General features: G+C 41.1%; 1 protein-coding gene across 1 annotated transcript in view; it reads right to left on the minus strand.

Moving 5' to 3' along the window:
• Positions 1-1306: 1306 nt before the first annotated feature.
• LOC128377575 (neurexin-3b) overlaps positions 1307-21853 on the minus strand; it is a 216389-nt gene continuing 195842 nt past the window's right edge. The window contains exons 16-17 of the mRNA XM_053337537.1: positions 12646-12710; positions 1307-1679 (exon numbers count right to left, since the gene is read on the minus strand). Coding sequence (XP_053193512.1) covers positions 1349-1679; positions 12646-12710 — 396 coding nt within the window. The 3' untranslated portion in view covers positions 1307-1348. The remainder of the gene's footprint in view (positions 1680-12645; positions 12711-21853) is intronic.

Consider the following 21853-nt stretch of genomic DNA (forward strand, 5'->3'; position numbering starts at 1 on the left):
CTAGACGTCTAATCTAACAACATTTGCTTCCCGCCTAAACAAATGTTCTTGTGCACATCTTTTTTTTTATCTCCAGGGTTTCCTGGCAAAAGAATAAAAATGTTGTTTTTTTTTTCGTCATGTTGCTACAGCAGTAAAATCAAATCAAATGGTCTGTCTATACAAGAAGAGGATAAAAAAACAACCAACAGAAACTTGAATTTTCTATACAATATTGACCTGCAAAGCACAACGGCTATGATGTAATAAAATATGTAAACATATTTGCTGTTTTTGACACAGTCGTCTGTGACAACAGATAGAATCACACTTGTTCACACTGCAGTAAGTCTTTAGCCTGGATTATTTTCTTTTAAAGATTGCAACAGTAAATTCTCCGCCAGACACAAATTATGATGATGCATTTTTTTGCCACAGCATCTCAGGAAATGTAAAGAAAAGTGGACAAAACGAAAGTGAAATGAAACAAAAGGAAAACGCTATCAGAGATTTAAAATTCAGAGAAATAACAATGTAGCATTTTGCCTGGTGGATCCTTTTTTTTCACGCTTGAACACCGTCTAGAATTTGGATGCCATGCATAGCAGTCCAATCCTTAGCTGAGGTGGGAGGGAGGGAGAGAAAAATATTGAGATACATTACTGTATCACATCCTGCTGAGCATTGCCTAGCCAACCCTGACTGGACATCATCCTTTTACAGTAAAAAAAAAAAGTCTTAAGTTCAATAAATAAATAAATAAATGAATAAATAAAAAAAACAAATTAGAAATTAAAGACAACTTTAAGTACACATATACTTTACCTCATATCGCATCCATGAAAGCTACATTTAATGAAACCGTTTGTAATGCGAAATCATGTTTTTGACTTCCAACTCTCCCGACAATCATTGTTTCTTGAGGTCCCTCACTTACACAGATGCCAGCACCACATCACATACACCTCACATGCATGCTCAGAATGGCCGAAATGACAGTGATCGTATTTTACAGGGTTACAATGGACAAGGTCATTAGAACTCCAAGGATCACACACCTCTGACAGTCACTTGGGATCGTGATGTTATTCACACTGCCAAATGTCTCCAGCAGGGACTCCTTAAAAAGGTCCATGTTGAGTCCCGATGAAGTGGTACTGCATTGTCTCTCCGTAATGCTTACAATAGTAAGTGTGCTTACGTAAGCCAAAGTTCTTTTGTAAATGTTTCAGTGACTCAGAAAGTCTTGAGTTCTAAAGAGGTTTAATCCTTTTTTAATCACAGTTGCCAATATGGTACTGTCAAAATGTTTATATCTTTGTTCCAAACAGTTTATTTTTTTTATGTGTTGGGAAATGACTTTTGATTTCTATACATAATACTCCTTGTCCTTGTCTTTCGGTCTCTTGCTACTGGCGCTGGCTTTGGCGTTGCTGCTGGGTGTTTTATCCTTCACCACAGCGCCATTGGTTTGCGCCGAGTTGCTGATGTAGTTGCGCGTCTCGTCCACCTGGTAGGAACCCTCGTCCCTGTTCCTGTACTTGTACATGGCGTAGAGGAGGATGAGGATGCAGAGGGCTGCGGCTGAAACAATGCCCACCACCATGCCCGTGGTACTGCTGGATTCCCGGATGACCTCGGAGGCCCCCGGGGGTACTCGCCTTACCACACCGGGCACCGTGGGCAAGGCAGCGGGCACCGTGCGCAGCATGGGCGAGGTTATGAAGGGGCCCCGTGGCTTGGTGCCGTCCAGATCGAAGGACGTGGGCAGTGGCAGCAGGACTATGTCCGGCTGCTGGGGTTTTACCTCGCGGTTGTTCATTTTCCCGGCGGGCAGCTTGGGCGGCGTGTCTGAGGGGACCGCCACAGGAGGCGTGCCACGGAGGTCGGGCAGAGGCAAGGTGGGTGTAGTCCTACCTGCCTCAGAGGCTTTGCTAGGCCTCAAGTCCTTGGCCTCCCACTTGGGTGCGAGGGCTTTGTAGCCGCCTTCATAGGTTGATGTGGTCAAGATCTTATCTGTTACCAGGGAGAAGGTGGTGTAAAAATCTTCATCGTCAGTCGGGGGCAGGCTAGAGTCGAAAGCTTCGCCAGAGCCAAACCCCGAAATCACCATGCCATCATCATCATCATCATCACCATCATCACCACCATCACCATCATCACAATCATCGCTGCCTCGGTCCGACAAGCAAGGTACCCCCGCCTCAGTGGCCATGGCCAAGGATTCTTTGGTGGTCTCAATAATGGTGAGGACGGGGCGGAGGGTTGGGGGGAGGGGGATGAAGGGAGAACGGGTGGATACAGAAGGGATGTCTATGGGGTCCTCGACTAGCACGGGGATGACTAGCTCCCCTCCTGGAAAGTGAAACAGAGAAACAAACACCAGTCAGAGGGCAGAAAATCTTTCAAAGCAAAAGCTAGCAAACACCAAAAGAAACGATAACCAAAGAACGTAAAAAAGCAAAGCTCAACAAAGGGAGGAAATGAACTGAAGAGAAACAAAGAAATAAAGAACAGAAAATACTGTACCAGTGCAAAAACAATGAAACTCAGAACCAAACAAGACCCAAACTGAAAGAAAACAACAGCCATAAATAAAGTATACATTGCATCAAAAGGCTTTGAGGGATGCACAAGGGTGAGCCACATTAAACTGACTCCATATATTAATTAACTCCTAAATGTCCTCAGATAGCAGTTTGCTTTATTAGCACTAAACTATGAACTATACATGATTATTATGTGTTCTATGTGTTGCATGTATATTCATAAATGATCATAACTGTATGTAAGAAGTGTGAGTTATGTGTATATGCCACACAAATTGTAGCATCTACTGTATGTATATGATAAGGCTGTATATTTTTCCACTTAAATGACTAGTTCAGGCTTTTAAGAGGCTCGTTTCATTTAACTAATCCTTTTTAGTTTGTTCAAAAAAAAAAAACAAAAAACAAAAAAAGTATTCTGTGGATACAAAGAAACAGAAGGTATTAGCATTTGTTTGCAATTCAAGTGCAAGCCAGTGGGCCTGAAAGCAAGTTAACGAAGTCTGAAATGAGAAACTGTTTGTAAGGTGTTTCATATAGCTGCTCAAAGAGGCGCTTTTTAACCCCGCTGACCTACACGGGCAAACAAATACTAACAGCTCCTGCATCATAAAACTGAAAAAAACGACAGAAAACAAACACAAAGGGAAAAAGATAAAAACCCGACTGGAAGCACTGTAAATATGAATCATATAAGCCTCTTAAAAACCAGAACTGAACTCTGTGTCACAGACTGATCTACAAAATAAAGAAAACTGTGCTAGAACAAAGTCACCGCTCACAAGTTGTTGTCCTAAAAATCTGAGGGGACTTTTCTCTCCTCAGCACTAAGTGGGCTCCCCTATTTGCCCTAGCCTCTTGCCTTTTGACCCCTACAGTTACCACAATGGCACAAAGTCACCTGGCAGTTCAACGCCACCTGAATGTTTGCTGGTTTATGCTGTTTGGTGAGAGAATCCCACTTCTAACAGCTTGTATTCTCCCTTTTTTTTAAATGTTATTTTATGTTTTCAAGGTGTGCACAGTGTTAAAACTTAAGGTCCTAGAGACTTAAATAGATTCCTACATCCCTCTATTTATTATAAGCCCATTTTGGAGCTTTATTGGACTCTTTATTGGTTAAACCTGTCATTTGACTACTACAAAGAGTTAGAAACATTCAGATGTCTATTGAAGCTGCTTATCCTCTTGCCAAAGTGGCTTGTTTGTACATTGCAAAGGCTCACAAACAGGGCACTATAAAGAGATGCAAACCTTTTGGAACAATAAAGAAAAAGAACACAACAAAAATAAAGGAAACAAAAATCATAATTAAGGCATTGCAAAAAGAGTTCAGAGTTAGAGCAAACATTGTAAAAAAAACATTCACAAAGTAAAGCCACAGATAGAGCTATCCAGAAAGGGATTAGTAATAAGTAAGTAGAAAAAACAGGTAAAAAACAAAAACAGCTCGGAAAATCATAAAAGCCTACCAAAAAAAAAAAAAAAAACAGTTTTCAAAGGAAGAAAGCATACCATCAGTTTTGTCAACTTACATCAACAAATTGCCCGCATGATTTTGGCAGGAAGAAAAAAAATTTACAAAAGAAAGTTGTGTAAGAATGCCTTTGGACAAGTTAGGTTAGTTTCTTTTTAACAATTTCTGATTAATTAGTATATATTTCTCTTTTTAGACAGGATGGTACAGGGAGGCAACAACACATACATCCACACATCATGACATGAAAAATAATCTTCACCATTCTGTTCAGGATATTTATTTTTTTAAAACTTTTAATAGTTATTTAGGTTTTGTATAAAAGAGAAAACTGTATATCTATGATTCTTGCTTTGATAGATAAGTCTCTCCTTAAATATCTACAGCCTGATTTAATGACTCTGTTTTTTTTTTTGTTTTTTTCAAACTTTTTTTTTTGCTCGACTTTAACTTGTTCATTCGTTATGAACAAATGGATGACTGTACATATCTTAGAATCTCTACGTAAAGGATTTGGGAGGAGGGAGTGTGAGACGGGGTGGGACCTATGAACATACTAGGAAGGAAATGACATAGATGGGGGTGAACGTGTACATCAGTTGCCATGTCCATGTAAAGGCGGCACGAAGCGGTCGGGCGGCATTAGAGCTTTTGGCTGTAAGGAAGGGATGGGGATATACAAACAATGAGCATATACATGCCCATCTACAAAAGAGAACAGCACTCTCAACACTGACAGTTTTACAAACCCTAAGCTGCAACTTCTTTTTGCCATGCACGAAAATTAACCGACTCATTCACTGATTAAATCCAAATTTCAATGAGAGATAGCTATCAATGTAACAGGAAAATATTAAAGATCAGCATTGAAACAGTTTGGAACAGTTTTCACAGATAGTGGCGAGGGTCTACTTTGGAGGTGTTCTTCTCTTTTTTCTCTATGAGGCCACGAATTTGAAATCTTCCAATACAGCTGCTCGGTTTTTGATACCCAATCTTATAAAAACGTCTGTTGTTTGTAGCGGAGTAATTAATTCATAGAGAAAAGAGGAAGTCTCATTCTAATTAGGGAAAAAAATCATCAAAACATTGGCAATTGTAATTCTTAGCAAATTAGCAAGATATATTTAAAGAATTTGAACATTTTCAGAAAGAAACAGAGATACACATATATGTATATTAACATATATGTACAAAAGACAAAAAAATAAAGAAAACAGATTTGCAAGCAAGAAAGAAAGGCATTAAATTTCTCACACTACCAAAGATGAACAACCAGAGAGCACACACTGAGGCAGACAAAGAGAGGGGGGGACAGTTTATAGGCAAAGTGTCACCACCTTCATTTAACTAATAATAAACACTTTATTATTAGTTACTCCAATACATTTCTCTTGTTAGTATTTTTAAAACACAGGACAGGGCGTGCAATCTGGATGTACGTCAGAGAAGAGAGGTAAATCAGACACGGTTTCGTTTTTGGATTTTAGTTCCACTATAAGAAGTTGGGTTAATGCATGCTTAAGTAAGTTGCATTTAGGGAGAGTAATATACAATAACAATACAGCAAGCCAGGGTCAGGTAATGGGAGAGGCTTAAGAGGGTAGGGGAGGGGGCAGGGGAAGGGAGGGGAGGGGGGGTTCAAAGGCCAAGAAAAGTCACCAAGGGCTGTGGGATATTTTCTCAGGCAAAGAAACAATTCATCAGCAGTTAACAGGGGAAGAGGGTTGCACCATGGGTGATATATAACCAACATTATGTGGCATTTAAGCCTACCGCATTCGCTAATTAATCAAAGCGGGCAAGTAGACTGATAATTAATGAGCTACTTTTACTTTAATGTTTAGATCCTTTGTGTTATGCGCATAACCAACAGCCTTCGTCTGACAGATAAACACTGTGTTGGGAGGGAGTTCCACAAGAGGGCACGGGGTGGCGAGTTTTATTTCGAGAGTGTTTCTGAGTTTAAGGAGATGTGAGAGGCGCATTTGTCTCAGGTTTTAGTTTGTCCTCTGCAGGCTGGTTTGCAGAAAGCTCATTCATTAAGCTAAAAGTTGTTCTAAGAGTTAAGCGTTATTGAGGACATACGGCATCTGTCATGCTGTATTGACTGTGTATTATCAACACTGACGTCTTAAATATGAATTTTCCTGACTGTCCAACCATGCTTTAGAGAATGCAGTAATGCCTGACATAAGTTAGAGTGTGTTTCTACGCTGTCTCCAGTGTGTGATCTACTCGTCCACTGACAGCTACTGCTCGTATAGTTGTGATAATATTCCAGTAACCATAGCCAAACCCCTTTTCCTGTTAAATCAACAATGCCAGCACAGAGTAAGTGATTATATTTGAGGCGTTATTTATCTAACTCTACCCTTGTTGTCTTGGCCTTGTTTGCATCCTTTCACTCCATCCTTGGATAACAGCTTTCGGCAACTGTTAGCTTTGCGCTATATCAACAAAACACTTGGATGGGAGGGAAACCGCTGAAGTTAAGGGTCTACAGTAAAGTCAGTGCAGGGGACCTTGACGTTTCAGTAAACACTTTAATCCTGTGTAAGCTCTTGCACAAGCGTTGCACATCTTGCTGCATTTCGGAGGCAGACAAACACTGCGGTTTCTAATGGGTTTGCTTAACCAGATTGCGTTTGTTTTCCGCACTCGTCAAGATGGATGGGGATTTTATTGTAAGCCTCTGCCTCCCTGGCAAATAATTCCCCATTGCTCTAGACTTACAACGAGTTAAACTGTTTTCCTTCTTTTTAAGCAAAAGGGAGTCAGGTCTAAGTGTTTCTTTGCACCACTGCCTACTGACTACACTTTGCATCAATAAGATTCTTTTCACCATAAAAATCAAGAGCATGTAACAAAGTGAATTTTATAGCCATTCCCCTTTTCATCATCCCTGGAAAGAGAGACATTTGCACTATCTCCTGCATGCTTTTGCTGGCTTTTGAAGAGGAATTAAGTAAATGTAGTTACAACTAAATGGCTGGTTGAATGACTACCTCAGCAGCTTGGAGGCTACAGATGCATAAATCTCAGAGCAGCAGTTTCTCTTCACTTTCCTCCACTCCCTCTCTCTCTTTTCCTTCTCTTCTCTCTCCTGGCCTGATCCCCGTGTTCATCCAGCGTTTGCTGAGGCTTCCGAATGGAGATGAATCCTGACGTTGTGTCAGGGATTTGACAACGCTACACCATAAAAGCGGAAAGCTGGTGCACCAGCACCAACCATGGATGAACTGAGTCAATGGGATTTCGACGCTGCAAATTGTGGGTGAGTCAGTGGTTTGGGGCCCTGAAATCCCATTGTGATTGTATGCATTGTGCCAATAGACCTGCTGAAGCAGATTCATTCACCTCTACCCACTACAGGTAGGGAGCTGATTACCAGAGAGCCAGCAACATGCAGGATCTGAGTGTGGACATATTTAAAGGGACATGCCAGAGATTATATTGGTGCATGTTTTAGAAAGCTCAGCCATTGCAAGAAACTAGAAACATGTACAGTGTACAAGTTCCGTTTAGCGTGCCATTAAATTATCTTATCTTGCCTGGGCATACCACTGCTGAGGGAAGTCACATTTTTCATTTATGGCTGCTCATTACATCCTAGAAGTTGAATGAAGTTGTCTTTGCAACTCCAGCAGGCAGAAGGCCTGCACTCTAAAGGTGCACAAACCAACTTTGGCTGGAGGAACAGCTCTCTTCCAGGGATGTCCTGAAGCCACAGCGCATGGCAGATAGCTCTTAATCCGTCATCATGTGGCTGGGCGCAGTCTGGCGTATTAAATTGGCATCTCCAGCAAGCGTGGCGACTCGCCCCTGTCAGCCGGTCGATTTGCTGTACAGCCATTAGGCTGCACCTCTGCACTCGGCGGACATGTGTCAGCTGAATAACCTTTAAACTGATCTGAGGCCTGTGTTGAAGTGACAGCCGGTCCGATGAGGCTTGACGGAAGCCATAGCTGAAGCCACAAGGAAACCCAGTGATCCATCCCTGTCATACTTCCCTCTGTACCTTACACGTGTCTGGGATCTTCATATACAGCAATAAAGAAATCATATTATTATTATTACATAGATGCTTCCAATCTAATATTATTTTGAGCCACTGACTCACAACTTTACCCACCCAAGGCTAATGAGATGAGGAGACATCTATAAATATGTTACATCTACTTGATCTCTGTTGGCTGGTAGCGAAATGGTGCAAGTCACGTCATACTACATACACAGTCTTTTTATAATTATAGTTTTATTTATGGGAGGCTGTACTCTTTAGAAAAAGCACAGCATTAGTTGTACAAACAGCTTCAAACGACCTACCTGTATGTTTATGAGCAGTAGCAACACAGGGGGTTGTCTGAGCTTCTTAAGGTGAATCAAACATAAGTGTGGAGACTGAGGTGCGTTGTTTCATTTAGATATCAACATTGGTTTATTTTTTACCAATCTTAAACCAACAATCTTCTCTTAACCTTAAACTAACATTGATTGTGTTTTTGCAGAACAGATGTACAATCACTATATAACTATTAGCATCATATGGAGTTGCTGTTTTGGTCAATAGTGACACCCTAACTTTGTCTGTCTTCTGTTTGGTGCTGGGCAGGTAGTGTGTGGGTTTATTAGAGCTTTGAGTGTTGAGTGAGTTGAGTGGCAATTCTCTGTAGGGTTTTGTCACTATGAGCGTACCCTTTCATATTATAGCTAATCATTTGAGCCATCGTTGATATAAAAATCCTGGTTAGAGCTTCTTGAACTAGTTTCTAAAATGTAACCAAAGCTTAAACATGGGCGTGTCAGGTTAGTTCTTATGGGTTGTTTTGGAAGGCCTTGAATATTAAGTTAAGACATATTGCAGATATATTATATATTGTACTTTTTGGTATGCAGAGGAGCATAACTTTCTCATAGCTGACTTTTTGATTTTTGCAGGTGTATATAATAACAATAATGATGGCTCAGTTCCATTATGGAGTCACAGGATTGTCTCCTTGACACAGCGATGGTACAGTAAAGGGAGCTAACGCATCACTAATGTTATTAGTTACACCTATTCTTCTTGCGCTATGACAGGTCAAAATGTCTGCTGCGACAAAGATCTGTCATTCGTCACTGCAGCATTTTTTATCACGTCTATTTGAGTTACTCTAACTAAAAGGTAAACTCTTTACATGTGTTTATCAGGAGTCTAAATAGAAAGCATTTTTGTCATCATCAGGTTTAACTGATATTAATGTCTTGCAGGATTTTAGCAACTTCTAGGTACTGTATGTACATATCAAACATTCAGATGTGCACTTGTGAATTTATGAAAATCATTTGCATCAATTACTACGATATAATTACATATTAATCACAGAATTGCTCTGATTACATGGTAATGACAAGCTGCAACACTGTTAATCACCGTGAAATTAAATCATAAATTGACTTGGTGTTTTGCTGTTCTCCAAATTGAGGATCTCTTTTAAAAAATGTTTTTTTTTACCAATGATATCAAGGTAGAAGCTTGTACCAGCTCCTTTTCATTTAACTCATAGACAGTCACGAATCTTATTGCACACTCCTTATTTGCTCTCTTGTGGAACTCACACGGGATCAAGGGTTAAGGTAAGGTTTAACAGTTTTATAAAAAACACACAGACGAGACAACCATGAGACGACCACATACAGCAGACAAGACAAGCTGTTTGGCAGACACAGACGGAGCTTTGACAGAGACATCAGGCACAAGCACAAACACAAGACGCCTCCGAGGGAGGAGCTGCCGCGGGGAACAGCGGTGGTCCAGGCCCACCGCTGTAGCCCCGAACACACACTGACATGTAGTAGAAGCCAGCTGGGGGTTAGCCTGAGACTTATGGGTGGAGAAGAAGCAGCACACAAAATGAATGCCAATCATATTCATGCAGAAGCAAGGGGAGTGGGGGAGAGGACTAATCGTTAGTCTATAGAGCTGCAGTACAGTCCAGTACAATATGCATGCCACAAATGCCTTCTACTTGGAGCAACAGATAGAATAGAAAAACAGATATACTTTGTGGCAATAAAAGTCTTTTTATGCCATCTGCATTCAAACAGACATGTATATGCAGAAAGGCGAAAAGAAAGAAGGTGAGTCGGGATGGAGGGGTGGGTGGGGGGGGTGGGGGTTAACGCTTGGGAGGGGAGACGAGGAGTCATTCTTTCACACACAACTTTCTTGAGACAGAATGGAGTTGCCTGCACAAGGCCAAAAAAAGGATGATGGCAAGAAAAGATTTTGTTGCCGTTCATTTCCCTATGTTGTATCGAAAATGGGGGAGGATGTTTCTTTAGAAGCCATATGGCACAAAAAAAGAAATAAAAAGTAAATAAACACAAACTTGATGAGGAGGAGAACTTTGAATTTTCCAACCACCAAAAGTTCATGCGGCACAAGATGAGGCAAAAACGGGAGGAGCGGCTCTATCCTTGCTTGGAGGATGGACGACGGATGATGAGGAGGACACCAAAAGAAAAAGAAAAAACAACAACGACAACGAAACCAGAAAAATAAAATCAGCCCCAGTTTCTCCCCTCCCCTACATACTCAACCCACCCAAGACCCAAAGTAAAGCAAAAACAAAAGACTCAAATCTTAAGCAACCCATCAGCTGGGTCCAAATCGATACAGAAGAGAGATGTTCATATGTGCATCACAGGAGAAAAAACAAACAAAATGCAACAGAAAAGAAACCAATCATGTCATGCAACTGTTCATACGACTGGAAGCGGGGCAAGGAATGAGGATATGAATTTCTGTGTCAACATGGTGAAATGTACAGTACAGGTATGTATGAGTGTGTATGACTACATATGTTGCCACTATATGAGGGGAGGGTACCATGTTCTCTTTAATACTTAGTAAAAAAAACTTCTTACATTATGCTTTGTTGCATTCCCTCTTTTGAGAATACTTGGGTTTGACGTTTTACGTCTCGACGAACTGAAAAAAAACCTTCCACGAGTTGTAAAAAATGTGTCCATTTAATTTCAGTAATCTCTGACTTTAAAAAGCAACTCATGCTTATAGATAAAGAACAGGCACAGGGAAAATAGCTTTCTCTTCACATCAAAAAGCCATAAGTACAAGGACCTAAATGTGGCCCTAATTTTAAGGAATCAAACGCTATTACAGTGTGATAAGGCTTCAGAGTAAATTAGTTCCTTTCATAGATTGGGGAAAATGGTAAAATTACTAGCTGAGTATCTTCTAAACTACACGGAGAGACCTCATTTCTGGGAGGAATAAATAAACGACCGATTATCTGTTATGTTCTCCGTGCACAGATAAAGTGAAAGGACAATGTATTGTTTCAACTTAGGTGTATTATTAGCTGTGAAAAGTGGACATATGCTTGTTACTAAGCTGAGCCATATTTAGCCAGATTAACGCGGCATCAATTAGTCTACTGTGATGGCGTTTTGAAGGACAGTGAAGCAATCAAATAGCCTGAGCTCTTAATGATTTCCAGAGTGCCTAAAGGGAGACGCTTTTTACATACTGAGCCAGTTTCTGTAGCACTCATAGTCTCCTGGTTTACTCTGCACCATTAGGACACATGCCAACTGCTCTTGGGCAGACGTGTGATTGACAACCTGCTCATTCAAAAGTCGTCCAAACCCAAGTCGCCTCAAAATAACCACCCCTTTTTAAATATACAGTTGTATTTCCAGCTCTGTTTTCCACTGAGTGAATGTCTTATCACTTTGATCTAATCACAAAGTGATATGTGTGTGTGTTTGTGTATGTGTGTGTAAAGGGAGGAGGGAAGAGAGACGATGCGCACAGAAATTCGAGGATATCTGTTCTCTATTAGAATGTTTCAGGTAAGGCAAGCCTCCGACGAAGGAAACAGAGGTACAAACAAGAGAAGAAGAGGAAGAAGGTAGGAGAAGGGAGGAAGAGGCTCTGTTGCAGTTAGTCTGCTACATATCACAGTATCTATGCTGAAAGCATCTTTGTTCTCGAAAGAATCTCAAAATGTATCCTCTGTCAAAAGAGACGCACACACACGCACAGCAAGAGGAAATCAACCATGTACAGGACAGATACATTTTGAAGCATCAGTGCGGGCGACATGGGGCTTGATACTAATTTCGTACTTTGTTAAGTAAAGTTTTGCTCTCGACTGAATGCTGAGAGAACAAAATTAGTATCAACGCTTCATCATGTCAGCAACCAGTGGCCCCATAGCTAAGTGTAACTTGTTTTGTTTTTGTTGTTTTTTTAATGAAAAGTATGAGCTTTAACTAAGTGGCTGTCAGAATGTATGCATTTAGTTACTTACATTAAAACTTTAAACTGGGACTTCCTATAGTGAGCATGCTAAGGATATAGCAACTTAAATCTTACTGCTTTCATCCATCTCCAAAAACTTCTTAAAACTTTAGATACACACTGAGAACCCCTCACACAAGTGTATCTTTCTCATAGAGGTTACTTTTTCGGAGGACTTTTTTTTTTTAAAGTTACACTTGAAGCTCTCATGGGACATGATGCTAAGAGGAGAGGCTCCTCGGTAGCAAATCAAAGAAAGATAAGGAGAAAATAGACCAGGTTCTAAGCAAGCACAACTCAACACACCCATCCCACCTGCATGTCCGGAGTCGCACTCTTCCAGGTCCTCGTCATCGCTGGAGCACTCCGCCGATGAAACAATGTCATCTGTCGTCTGTGGAGAAAGCGATACATTCACGCACGCACATACACACACAACACACAAACACACATACACACACACGCACACATAGAAATCTGTGGTTAGGCCTGGGGGCATTAAAGTGAGTGCTCAACTTGCACACAGCCATTTCATTCAAGGATATCTCTGCACACACAGACCTCTCCGCCTGTCCGTCGGCTTCCATATATCACTTGGAGTCAATCATATTTCACAGTGTTTATCATTCTTCACTTTATGTGCTTTCCACCTCCGCAGATAATTGTTTTCCTTCACCCTCCGCACTCTGCCTCTGATTATTTATCGCCCCTCTCCTCCTCCGTCGTCCACAATCAATGGCCCCACCAAGCCCTCACAGATCAACACCGTCCCGGCTTCTGATTTGTGCTAAAGGGTGTGGAGGGAGGGAGGGAGGGAAGGAGAGAGGGAGGGGAAGGGGCAGCAGACTTGCTAGCTACACGCGGAGCGGCGATGGATTATCTGTACCCTCCAGTTCCCACAATTCTGATTTATCCCCTCTCCCCCCCTTCCTCTTTTCGGGTTGACCCATGGAGGACAGAGGGGGGAGGTTGTATTTCAGCAGTGGTGCGTTGGGCAGCCGGCGTTTATTAGAATGAATCAGCGGGGCGATAAAATAAGCCCTGTCACCAAGCAGGGTTATGAAATCAGAGTGCTGATTGAGTTTTCCAGTTCTGGCCGAGGGTGTGGGGCTCTAAATATCATTGAGTTTGACAGACTAATGAAACGCGCCCCCATGCTTGTGCTGCTGCTTTCAACGGGGCCGAGAGAAAGCTGCCCACCTCTACACCATATGCATACACATGCTGATGTACAACATGCATGTCCGCCACACTCCGCACAGTGAGAAAGTAGATTTTTTTCAGAGCATATTGCTAATGTGTGGTGTGATTAGGCGTGATGGGGTGTGCTATTTTCTGTATCAGTACATCTGATAATATGTTAATGCGTGTTTGTGCAAGTGTACATAATGCACCACATTATCGACTGTACTCCAGCATGAGGAGGCAAAAAACCAAGCAAGAGGGGAGGCTCTAAACTAAATTGCTGTAAAATATGGCCCCTTGGTAAACATGACATTATTTATTGAAGCCACATTACGGGCGTAAAAGTCTTGGTTATTGCTGAAAGAGGGTTATTGCTTGTTATTATGATAGCAGCAGATGTGGGAGGCAGGGAAACAGAGAGAGTGAGAGAGAGAGAGAGAGAGAGTGAGAGAGAGATGAAAAACCAGTGCCACTTCAAAGTCTGTTCCAGCAATTTCAGCCCGAGACCATCACACCATAACCCAGCATCAACTGAAAACACTGCTTTTCTCTTGTCCATTCATGCTGCATTCATGCTGCATTTCGCTGCAACTGATGCCTACAGCATCTCAGCACGGAGCAAATATTTACACAGCCTTGGATGCAGCAGCTTGGCAGAGCCTATAACGCAAGCATCTGTATTCTTTGAATACAGAATTTCACTGAATAATGTATTTTCTGTTATCATACTAGCAAGCCTGCTAATTTCCTAATTAAATACATGCTATGTCATGTACACCACACAGGGAGACTAATGCATGTATTTATATCAAGCAGACTGGTAATGCTCTCCTATCTGGTCTAACTAAAGAAGTCATAAATCAGCTACAATTGAACTGAGAACTAGAGAAATCTGCAGCCCGAATGCTGACCAGGACCAGAGGGAGAGAACGCATTATACACTTTTCACCTGTCAGTTTCTGTATTGATTTTTTAAAAATTCTTTCACTTGTTTTTTTAAAGCACTTCATGGTCTGGCACCCGCATACTGTATGTCTCACGTGCTTACAGTGTATGAACCAACACGGCCCCTCAGGTCCTCTGGCACGAGTCTGTTAGTTGTTTTAAAGTGCAGGACTAAAACCTTGGGTGAGGGTTAATGTTTAGCCTTCATGCTCTGAGCAGCTGGAACAGTCTGCCTAAGGATGTAGCCTTTTCAGCCTAGCTTTTGATTAAATATGGTATATAGACTTTATTTTATTCACCTTTTTAATTATATATTTTATAAATTTTTGTAAATCTAGTTTTTATTTCGTTCTATTTTACTTTATCTTATTGCTGTTATTATAGCTTTTCAATCTATTATATATCACTTTTGTCATTTTCATTTCCTTACACGCGCTGCCCTTTTTGTTGTTGTTACAGTCTGATTTTGTTCTGTCTTATTATGGGCTTATCAGTCATCTGTGAAGCACTCTGAACTACACTAACCTGTATGAAAGGTGCTTTACAAATGGACTGATTGATTGTTTTGGAAAAAAAGTGGTGATTCATCTGCCCACACTCTTACAAGGCCATCCCTGGTAACATTTCTCTAATATTCCCTACACTGAAGTTCAAGTCTGCATTACAGGCAGAACAAGCTCGAAAACACACAGAGATATTTAAAAGCTATCTTGTACCACCTTCTTGAAAGCACTGCAATAAATATGTAATTCAGGTCATTTCTAATGTATAAAGAAAGTTAAATCAGTTGAATAAACCATGAAATACTGTAAACGGGACTAACTGAAGTTGTAACAGAAAATTTTCACATGTCAGAACAGCCTCTTTTTTTCATTCCCTTTGCAACAAAAGAGTAAAAAAACCCCACACCCATTAACCAGTCTCCTAAAATCTTTAGCTTGTATTCATATCAACTGCTCATAGTATGCTGCAGGTATTAAATGATTCCCTACCTACCTAGTCCACATCTTTTAATGTTCAACTTGAATACTGTCAGACAGACTGGGGGCTTGAACAATGAGCAAGAGAATAGTATCTGTCAACTAAGTGATGACATTGATGAAAGTGAAAATTATTAGGGAATCTACAGGTTTGGTATGAAATCACGAGAAGCAGGGGTGAGCTTTCCTCATGATCACAATGCTCATTAATCAGGCCACTGAGAAAAGAAGTTGTCAAATCCATCACTTGATATCATCATTTTCCACTCGCTTCTTTTTGTGCTAAAAGAGCCAAATTTAGATACTGTACTGTAGAAAAAAGCCTTATTAATTAGATGAAGCATATTCCATATCTGAAAAAGGATTTAGAAACTTTCCTACAAGGTTTGATATTGCTATGATAGAGTTAAACATGGAGTCTGTCAGGCCAGTCAATGTAAAAATGGTCATGACTTTGAGCGCCAAGGTAAGCCTCGCCACACGTTTGTAGTCTCTGCGCTCTCTTGACTTGTCAGCACACACAAGTCAAAGCTCTGCGCAGCACTGCAGAACTCCTGTGACGAGAAAAATCATTAAGTAGTTCATCTTTGAGCCTATCCACATTAAAGAGGAGGACTGATTGCCTCGGCTCCTGTATTGTAAAGGTTGCATTTAAATGGTAGAAGGACACACTCCAGTCAATGTATTCACTTTGCATTTGATTGAAAATCGTCCACAGACTCGGGGTACGAGACCCTCTCATCTACGCGTCTTTGATTCCACTCAAAGAAATTGAAGAGTGGTTTTTGAAGTGCGATGTTTGACATTTGTAGATCCACTAGATGTGTGCCTGATTCATTTTCATAAACATATGAACCAATGTATGATGTATCTCTGCCCGTCAGAATGGTTCAGATAGAAGGGCTTAGGGGTGCCATTTTTCTGCATTTGGGCTAATGCAGAACCGATGAAGTGACACAAAAAGCTCACACTCTTCTCTCAGTCGACCAGAGACGTCGATAACATATGGCATGAGGCTAGATTCTGTAAATGCAAAGGGAGCCCATGGAGCGGAAAAAGGCATAGACTGCATGTGTGTGCAGTGACGAGAGCCTACAGCGTGGTATAGCATAATGATGCGGTTGGCCAGCGGGACTACAAAAACTGATTTCACAGCTGGGGAAATCCAATTCTGTGTCTAAATCTCCATAACATAGAGTGGGATATATTTTGGCAGCAAAGTGATTTCGTTTTTGCCGTAATTATTCTCAACAAACATTCTCGTCATTTTTAAGAGAGTCTGGGTGGTGGGATTTACAGGCCGGTTTGTTGTGTGTGTGGGAAGCTTTAATATGCGTGCATATGCCTTCTACTTCCTGTGTGCAAAGAAAGCGTATCACGCACGATGAAAAACTCATAGGCTATGTGCATCATGCCTGATTATCCTGATTACACTGCCTTCAAGTGATGCTCAAATTCCTAACTCAACAAACAAACAGCACAGCCAAATCAATAGCTAGACTTCATTAAAACAGCATTTACCTCTGACCACTTCAGCACATCAACTAAAAGGATCACACTGACGATCGATAAAGATAGACAGCCTCCTTGGGAGACGAGTCTCAAAATACACAGCTTTTAGTTTCACAACTGATGGCACTGACACAAACAAAAAGGGAGAATGTGCAAAGACGCTGCCCCATCTCTGTCTCAACAAAGCTCCTTCGTTTGAGTTTAAGCAGAAACTGTGGACTCACTACTGTAAATCAGTCAGCAGTAATCCAAGGACCATTATCAAGCAAAGCTGCAACTACCTCAGGAACTGAATGGAGAGCATGCAAGATCACCGGTTAGGTTGTAGCAGAAACTAATACATTCGATTTTATGAAGTCATTATGATGAGAATTTGAAGGAGTAGTGTAGAATGAAAGCCACAAATGTGAGACTGATGTGTGCTGAATTTAAATTTTTAAAGTAAATGTTGAAATTCAATCAACTCTGCCCTAAAACAACCTTATCATGCCCAAATGTGTACTGCACTGAACATTTTGTTGGTTGCTGTAATATTTTGTCCTGTTCATGGCCTTAAGGTGATCCCTTCCTAAATTGATTTGGATTTAAGTGATGAGGGGCAAAATCCACCATATGCATAGATCACCCAAAGCTCATGTGACACCTCAGCTGTCTGAAATAGAGAAAAAAAATCAATATTTTTTAAAGTCTCTTAAGTATGACGTTACTTATTTGTATCACTATCCCTCCATCACAACCCAGAAAGGAAAGACTGGGCAGACAATGAGGGGAAATTTAGAAGATATCCGTTTTATTTGACTAACTGGCTGCTGCAGCCCTCAGCTAAATTTCTCTGTTTTCATCTATTACATTAGAATCACATTAAGTGGGGATCTCTTTGGGGAACAATTACAGCAATCACAAACTGCGCTGGGAGTTGTTTTAAGATAGACTTTAAAAATGTGAACCTATTCTTCAATTCCGGGCTATTCACACCGTTTTTTACCAGGTGAGCAGGACATCTGTCTTCATAAGCTATCAGTGCCAGAAGTAAAAAAAAAAGGAAAAAAACTTTAAACATCTACCCCTGCTCCCTTCTAGCCATATTAGTAGCAGCAGCAGCAGTTGCACTGCAGGCTGCCACGCTCTGCTACATCAAGCAGATAAATGCAACCGGTGTCTGACAGATTTCTTCCTCTGCCAAATAAAATCCACCATTCAATACAGCCCAACCACACTCTTCATACTTTTGAAGTTTTCCAGCACCGCACAGTCCAGCTAGTTCAAACTGGAAGAAAAGAAACTGAAAAAGATAGGATGCTTTTGGTTTTTGAAGTTTGTATTTTATATTAAAACAATGCTTTTCAGTGATTAACTAGTGAGATACTTTATGCTTATGCGAGCAAGAGTGCATTCACACTCTGTCTTCACACCTAATGCCTAATAATAAACATGACTGAACTATGGAGACCTACATGCTAAACCTTCACTGCTTGCCTTTTACAGCACACTGGTATGTCTTTTTTTTGTTCAATTGAAATTAGATACTATACACAAGTCAACTTTGGGAAACATATAATATATTACTAGATTTTCTATCTCAAAATATAATATATTAATTGTGTGCTGGCAGCCACCATCTGAGGGTCACACTAATTAAAAGAGTGAATGTTTGGAATAAAAACTCTTCAAATACATGGATGGTAACAGGAGCAGCTGCTGCATCTGCGGCTGCAGCTACAGTTGACTATTCTGCTGAGCATGACGGTGATTTGATTGGTCACATCAAAGTAAAGGCTTGTGCTCGGCAAGGGGAAAGAAAGACATAATGTACTCGACCACTGTCTATAGTTTTCCCCTGGGTCAGTAAAAGCAGTATAAAGGCTAAAACGCAGCCATGGCCCCGGGGTTACAAACATGACATGAAATATGAGCATGAACAGTGTAGCATCTCGGAGGCAAAGGGAATCCAAGCACACTTGCTTAAGTACAGTACACTGAGTCATATCATCAGGGATGTTGCTCCTGAACACACCCCCATCTTATCATAACAAATGACCTTCACATATTTTTCTGCCCGGAGGGTGAAGGAAACACTGAGAAACTAAGCCTTTTGAGAATAAGGGAAGAAACATAACATTATAGATCCACATTACAACCCCACTATCAAACCCAATTTTCTTTATTTACAATGCCAGAGTGCCCAGTGGCTAAAGCTGATTTTTTTGGTACTGATGAGAAAAAAACCCAAACAAATCAATTTTTCTCAAGCGCCTCATCCTGCCAGTCAGTTGCCATGGATATCCAGTGTGGTTATATGTTAAGAGATCAAAGTGACGACATAGTGGCAAGGGCAAATCAAAGACATGGATTTCAAAGCCACTTCTTATACCCTGAGGTGCTCCTTAGTCACCTTGGACATATACATTTTTCACACATGTTAGATGGGAATACATATGATAGACTATTTTTCAGGTTGAGAAACGGTTCAGAAAGTGACAGAAACCAGAGGTCAGACTGACTCCCATTCCCATCTCCTCTTTCTCGCTATCTCACTAGTTTCCTCCACTCCACCAGCCCTCGTACCAAAATAAGATAGTCATCTCCATGGCGGAAGCTTTGCCTTTCTATTGACGGCTGTCTGATGTGCGTGTTATCATGTCCGATCTGGGCTTTGACAGGCCGACAAGGGAGAGGCTTGTATTACAAGGGGAATCAATGGCAGTAGGCCATATCCCTATCAATAAGCTGCCACAACTCTTTTTGCTCATGCTCCCTGCTCTGTGACAGATAAGATGCTTTATCAGAAAAAAAAAAAAAAAAAGTGGTTGGGGGTAGGAGGGTGGGGGTGGGTAGGTGTTGAAAGGATGGGGGATGGAAATAGCAGCAGACACAGTGGTGAGTCTAATGAAACATTTGATCATGATGTTTAATCTTCATTAGTAACACAATTGTTGAGAGATGCAGGCAAACTCTAGCTGTGCAAAAGGGCTGGAAGTCCCACTGTTAACCTTCTCCCTCAATATAGTGGATAAATTACAATGAAATGAGCTCCAGGATCAACTTGTAGGGCCAAAGCCACATGCTAAATGATTTCCTAGATCAAATATTGATATTTCGAATGAAAACCCTCGGTGGGCCTTTCTTAGTGGCCTCCTGTAGTCAGCACATTTTTTTCTTTTTAGTTTTATGGAGAATGGAAAGAGGGTGGGAGAGGAGAACGGGAGGGGAAAAAACAGCTGGAAAGGGAAAAAAAAAGAAAAGAAAATGCATTTAATTTGTTCACCATCACTATGTTGTGTTGGTTTCAGCAGAATGGGTTATGTGCCTAGTATTTCTCTTTTTCTCAAGGACCTGCCTTTGTACACAGAGGACTGAGGGTTGCTGGCTCACAGCAAACTCTAATTGCCCTGAGGCCATAGGCAGCCACTTTCAAACAGGGTCATTCATCTTCCCATGGAAAAGGAAATGGTCTTTGGCCCTGATCCTTAATCACCCCCCTGCCGCAGTGACCAAGGTCATCAGGGAAGCCCTATGACAAACAGACTCACACACATACATGTAGTATGTACACACAGAAACACAGACAGAACAGCTGACAGACTGAGGGGTCGTAGGGGTGGTCACATGGTGAGAGACGGGCAAAGAGGAACATTTGAGGTGAGCCGATGAGTGATGGAAATTTCTCCTCTCTATGCAAGCTCATGCCATACTCAGGTGATACTAAAGTAGCAATTACAGGTCTGAGTTATGCTGTATGTTAGCGTTTGTGGTTCTCCCTTCAAAGAAAAAGTGAGGAATTATTGGGGATGTGTTGCGGTGAGCCGTGCTGAAAGCTGTGACCACAGAAGAGGCTGAGAGAAGATGAGAGCATGGAGGAGAGGGAGAAGGGGGAGACTGAAAATGCATAGACTGAAATTGTATCGTATTGTATTGAATTGCATCGTATTGAATTGCATCGTATTGTATTGCATCGTATCATATTGCATCGTATTGTATGTAAATCAACAGTCTTGGAAAGGGCTCCATTTTCCTAAGGATCACAAGACACTGGCAGAGACTGGTCTGCTGAAGAAAATGACTATAAGGTAACAGTAGCTTCACCTCAGATTAAACCATTATTACAATTTGAGCACCAGATTGAGGCAAAACCTTTTCTCCCAGATTTCTCTGTGTCATTACTGCTGCGATATGAATTTAAGTCAGAATAAAACTCAGCATTGCTTTGAACTAAATGCATGCAACTAACATATTGTTTTATGTTCATAGTTCTTAATCGGCATGTCTGTATGGAGTTTGCGTGCCTGTGTGGGTTCTAACCAGGGACTCCGGCTTCCTCCCACAAACCAAAAACATGCAGCTTAGGTTAACTGATGACTCTAAATTGCCCAGAGGTGTGAATGTGAGTGTGAATGATTATCTGTCTTTACACTATACATTAGCACTGTGATTGACTGGCGACCTGTTCAGGGTGTATCCCGCCTCTTGCCCAATGTCATCTGAAATTGGCCCTTGCCCTGCCATGAGGATAAGCAGTATATTAAAAAAAATGGAGGGGTAGTTCTTAGTTGAACTTGTCAGTATACTGATGGGAATGTTATTAGTTTTGCAGATATTTGGTAACAAACCAAAGTATAACAAATGGACATTTTGACCTGATGATGGCTCTAGATCAGTGGTCCCCAACCATTTCTGTTTTGTGATTTCCTTTTCATATTTATTTCACTGTTTTATTTCATATGTGTTCGTGTGTGTTCTATGATGCTGAAAATGATTGACATGATTATTTTCTCAGCTTATATGTTAATGAAATGCTTAGAGACATTAAATATGTGGCATGTTTTTGTTTGCTATCAACAGCAGATGTTATCCCAGAATGACTGGATGCAGAAATCAAAACACATATTGGATATATTGCCTATATTAAATCCCATTT

The sequence above is a fragment of the Scomber japonicus genome, chromosome 17 (assembly GCF_027409825.1).
Source record: "Scomber japonicus isolate fScoJap1 chromosome 17, fScoJap1.pri, whole genome shotgun sequence".
NCBI classification, from domain to species: domain Eukaryota; kingdom Metazoa; phylum Chordata; class Actinopteri; order Scombriformes; family Scombridae; genus Scomber; species Scomber japonicus.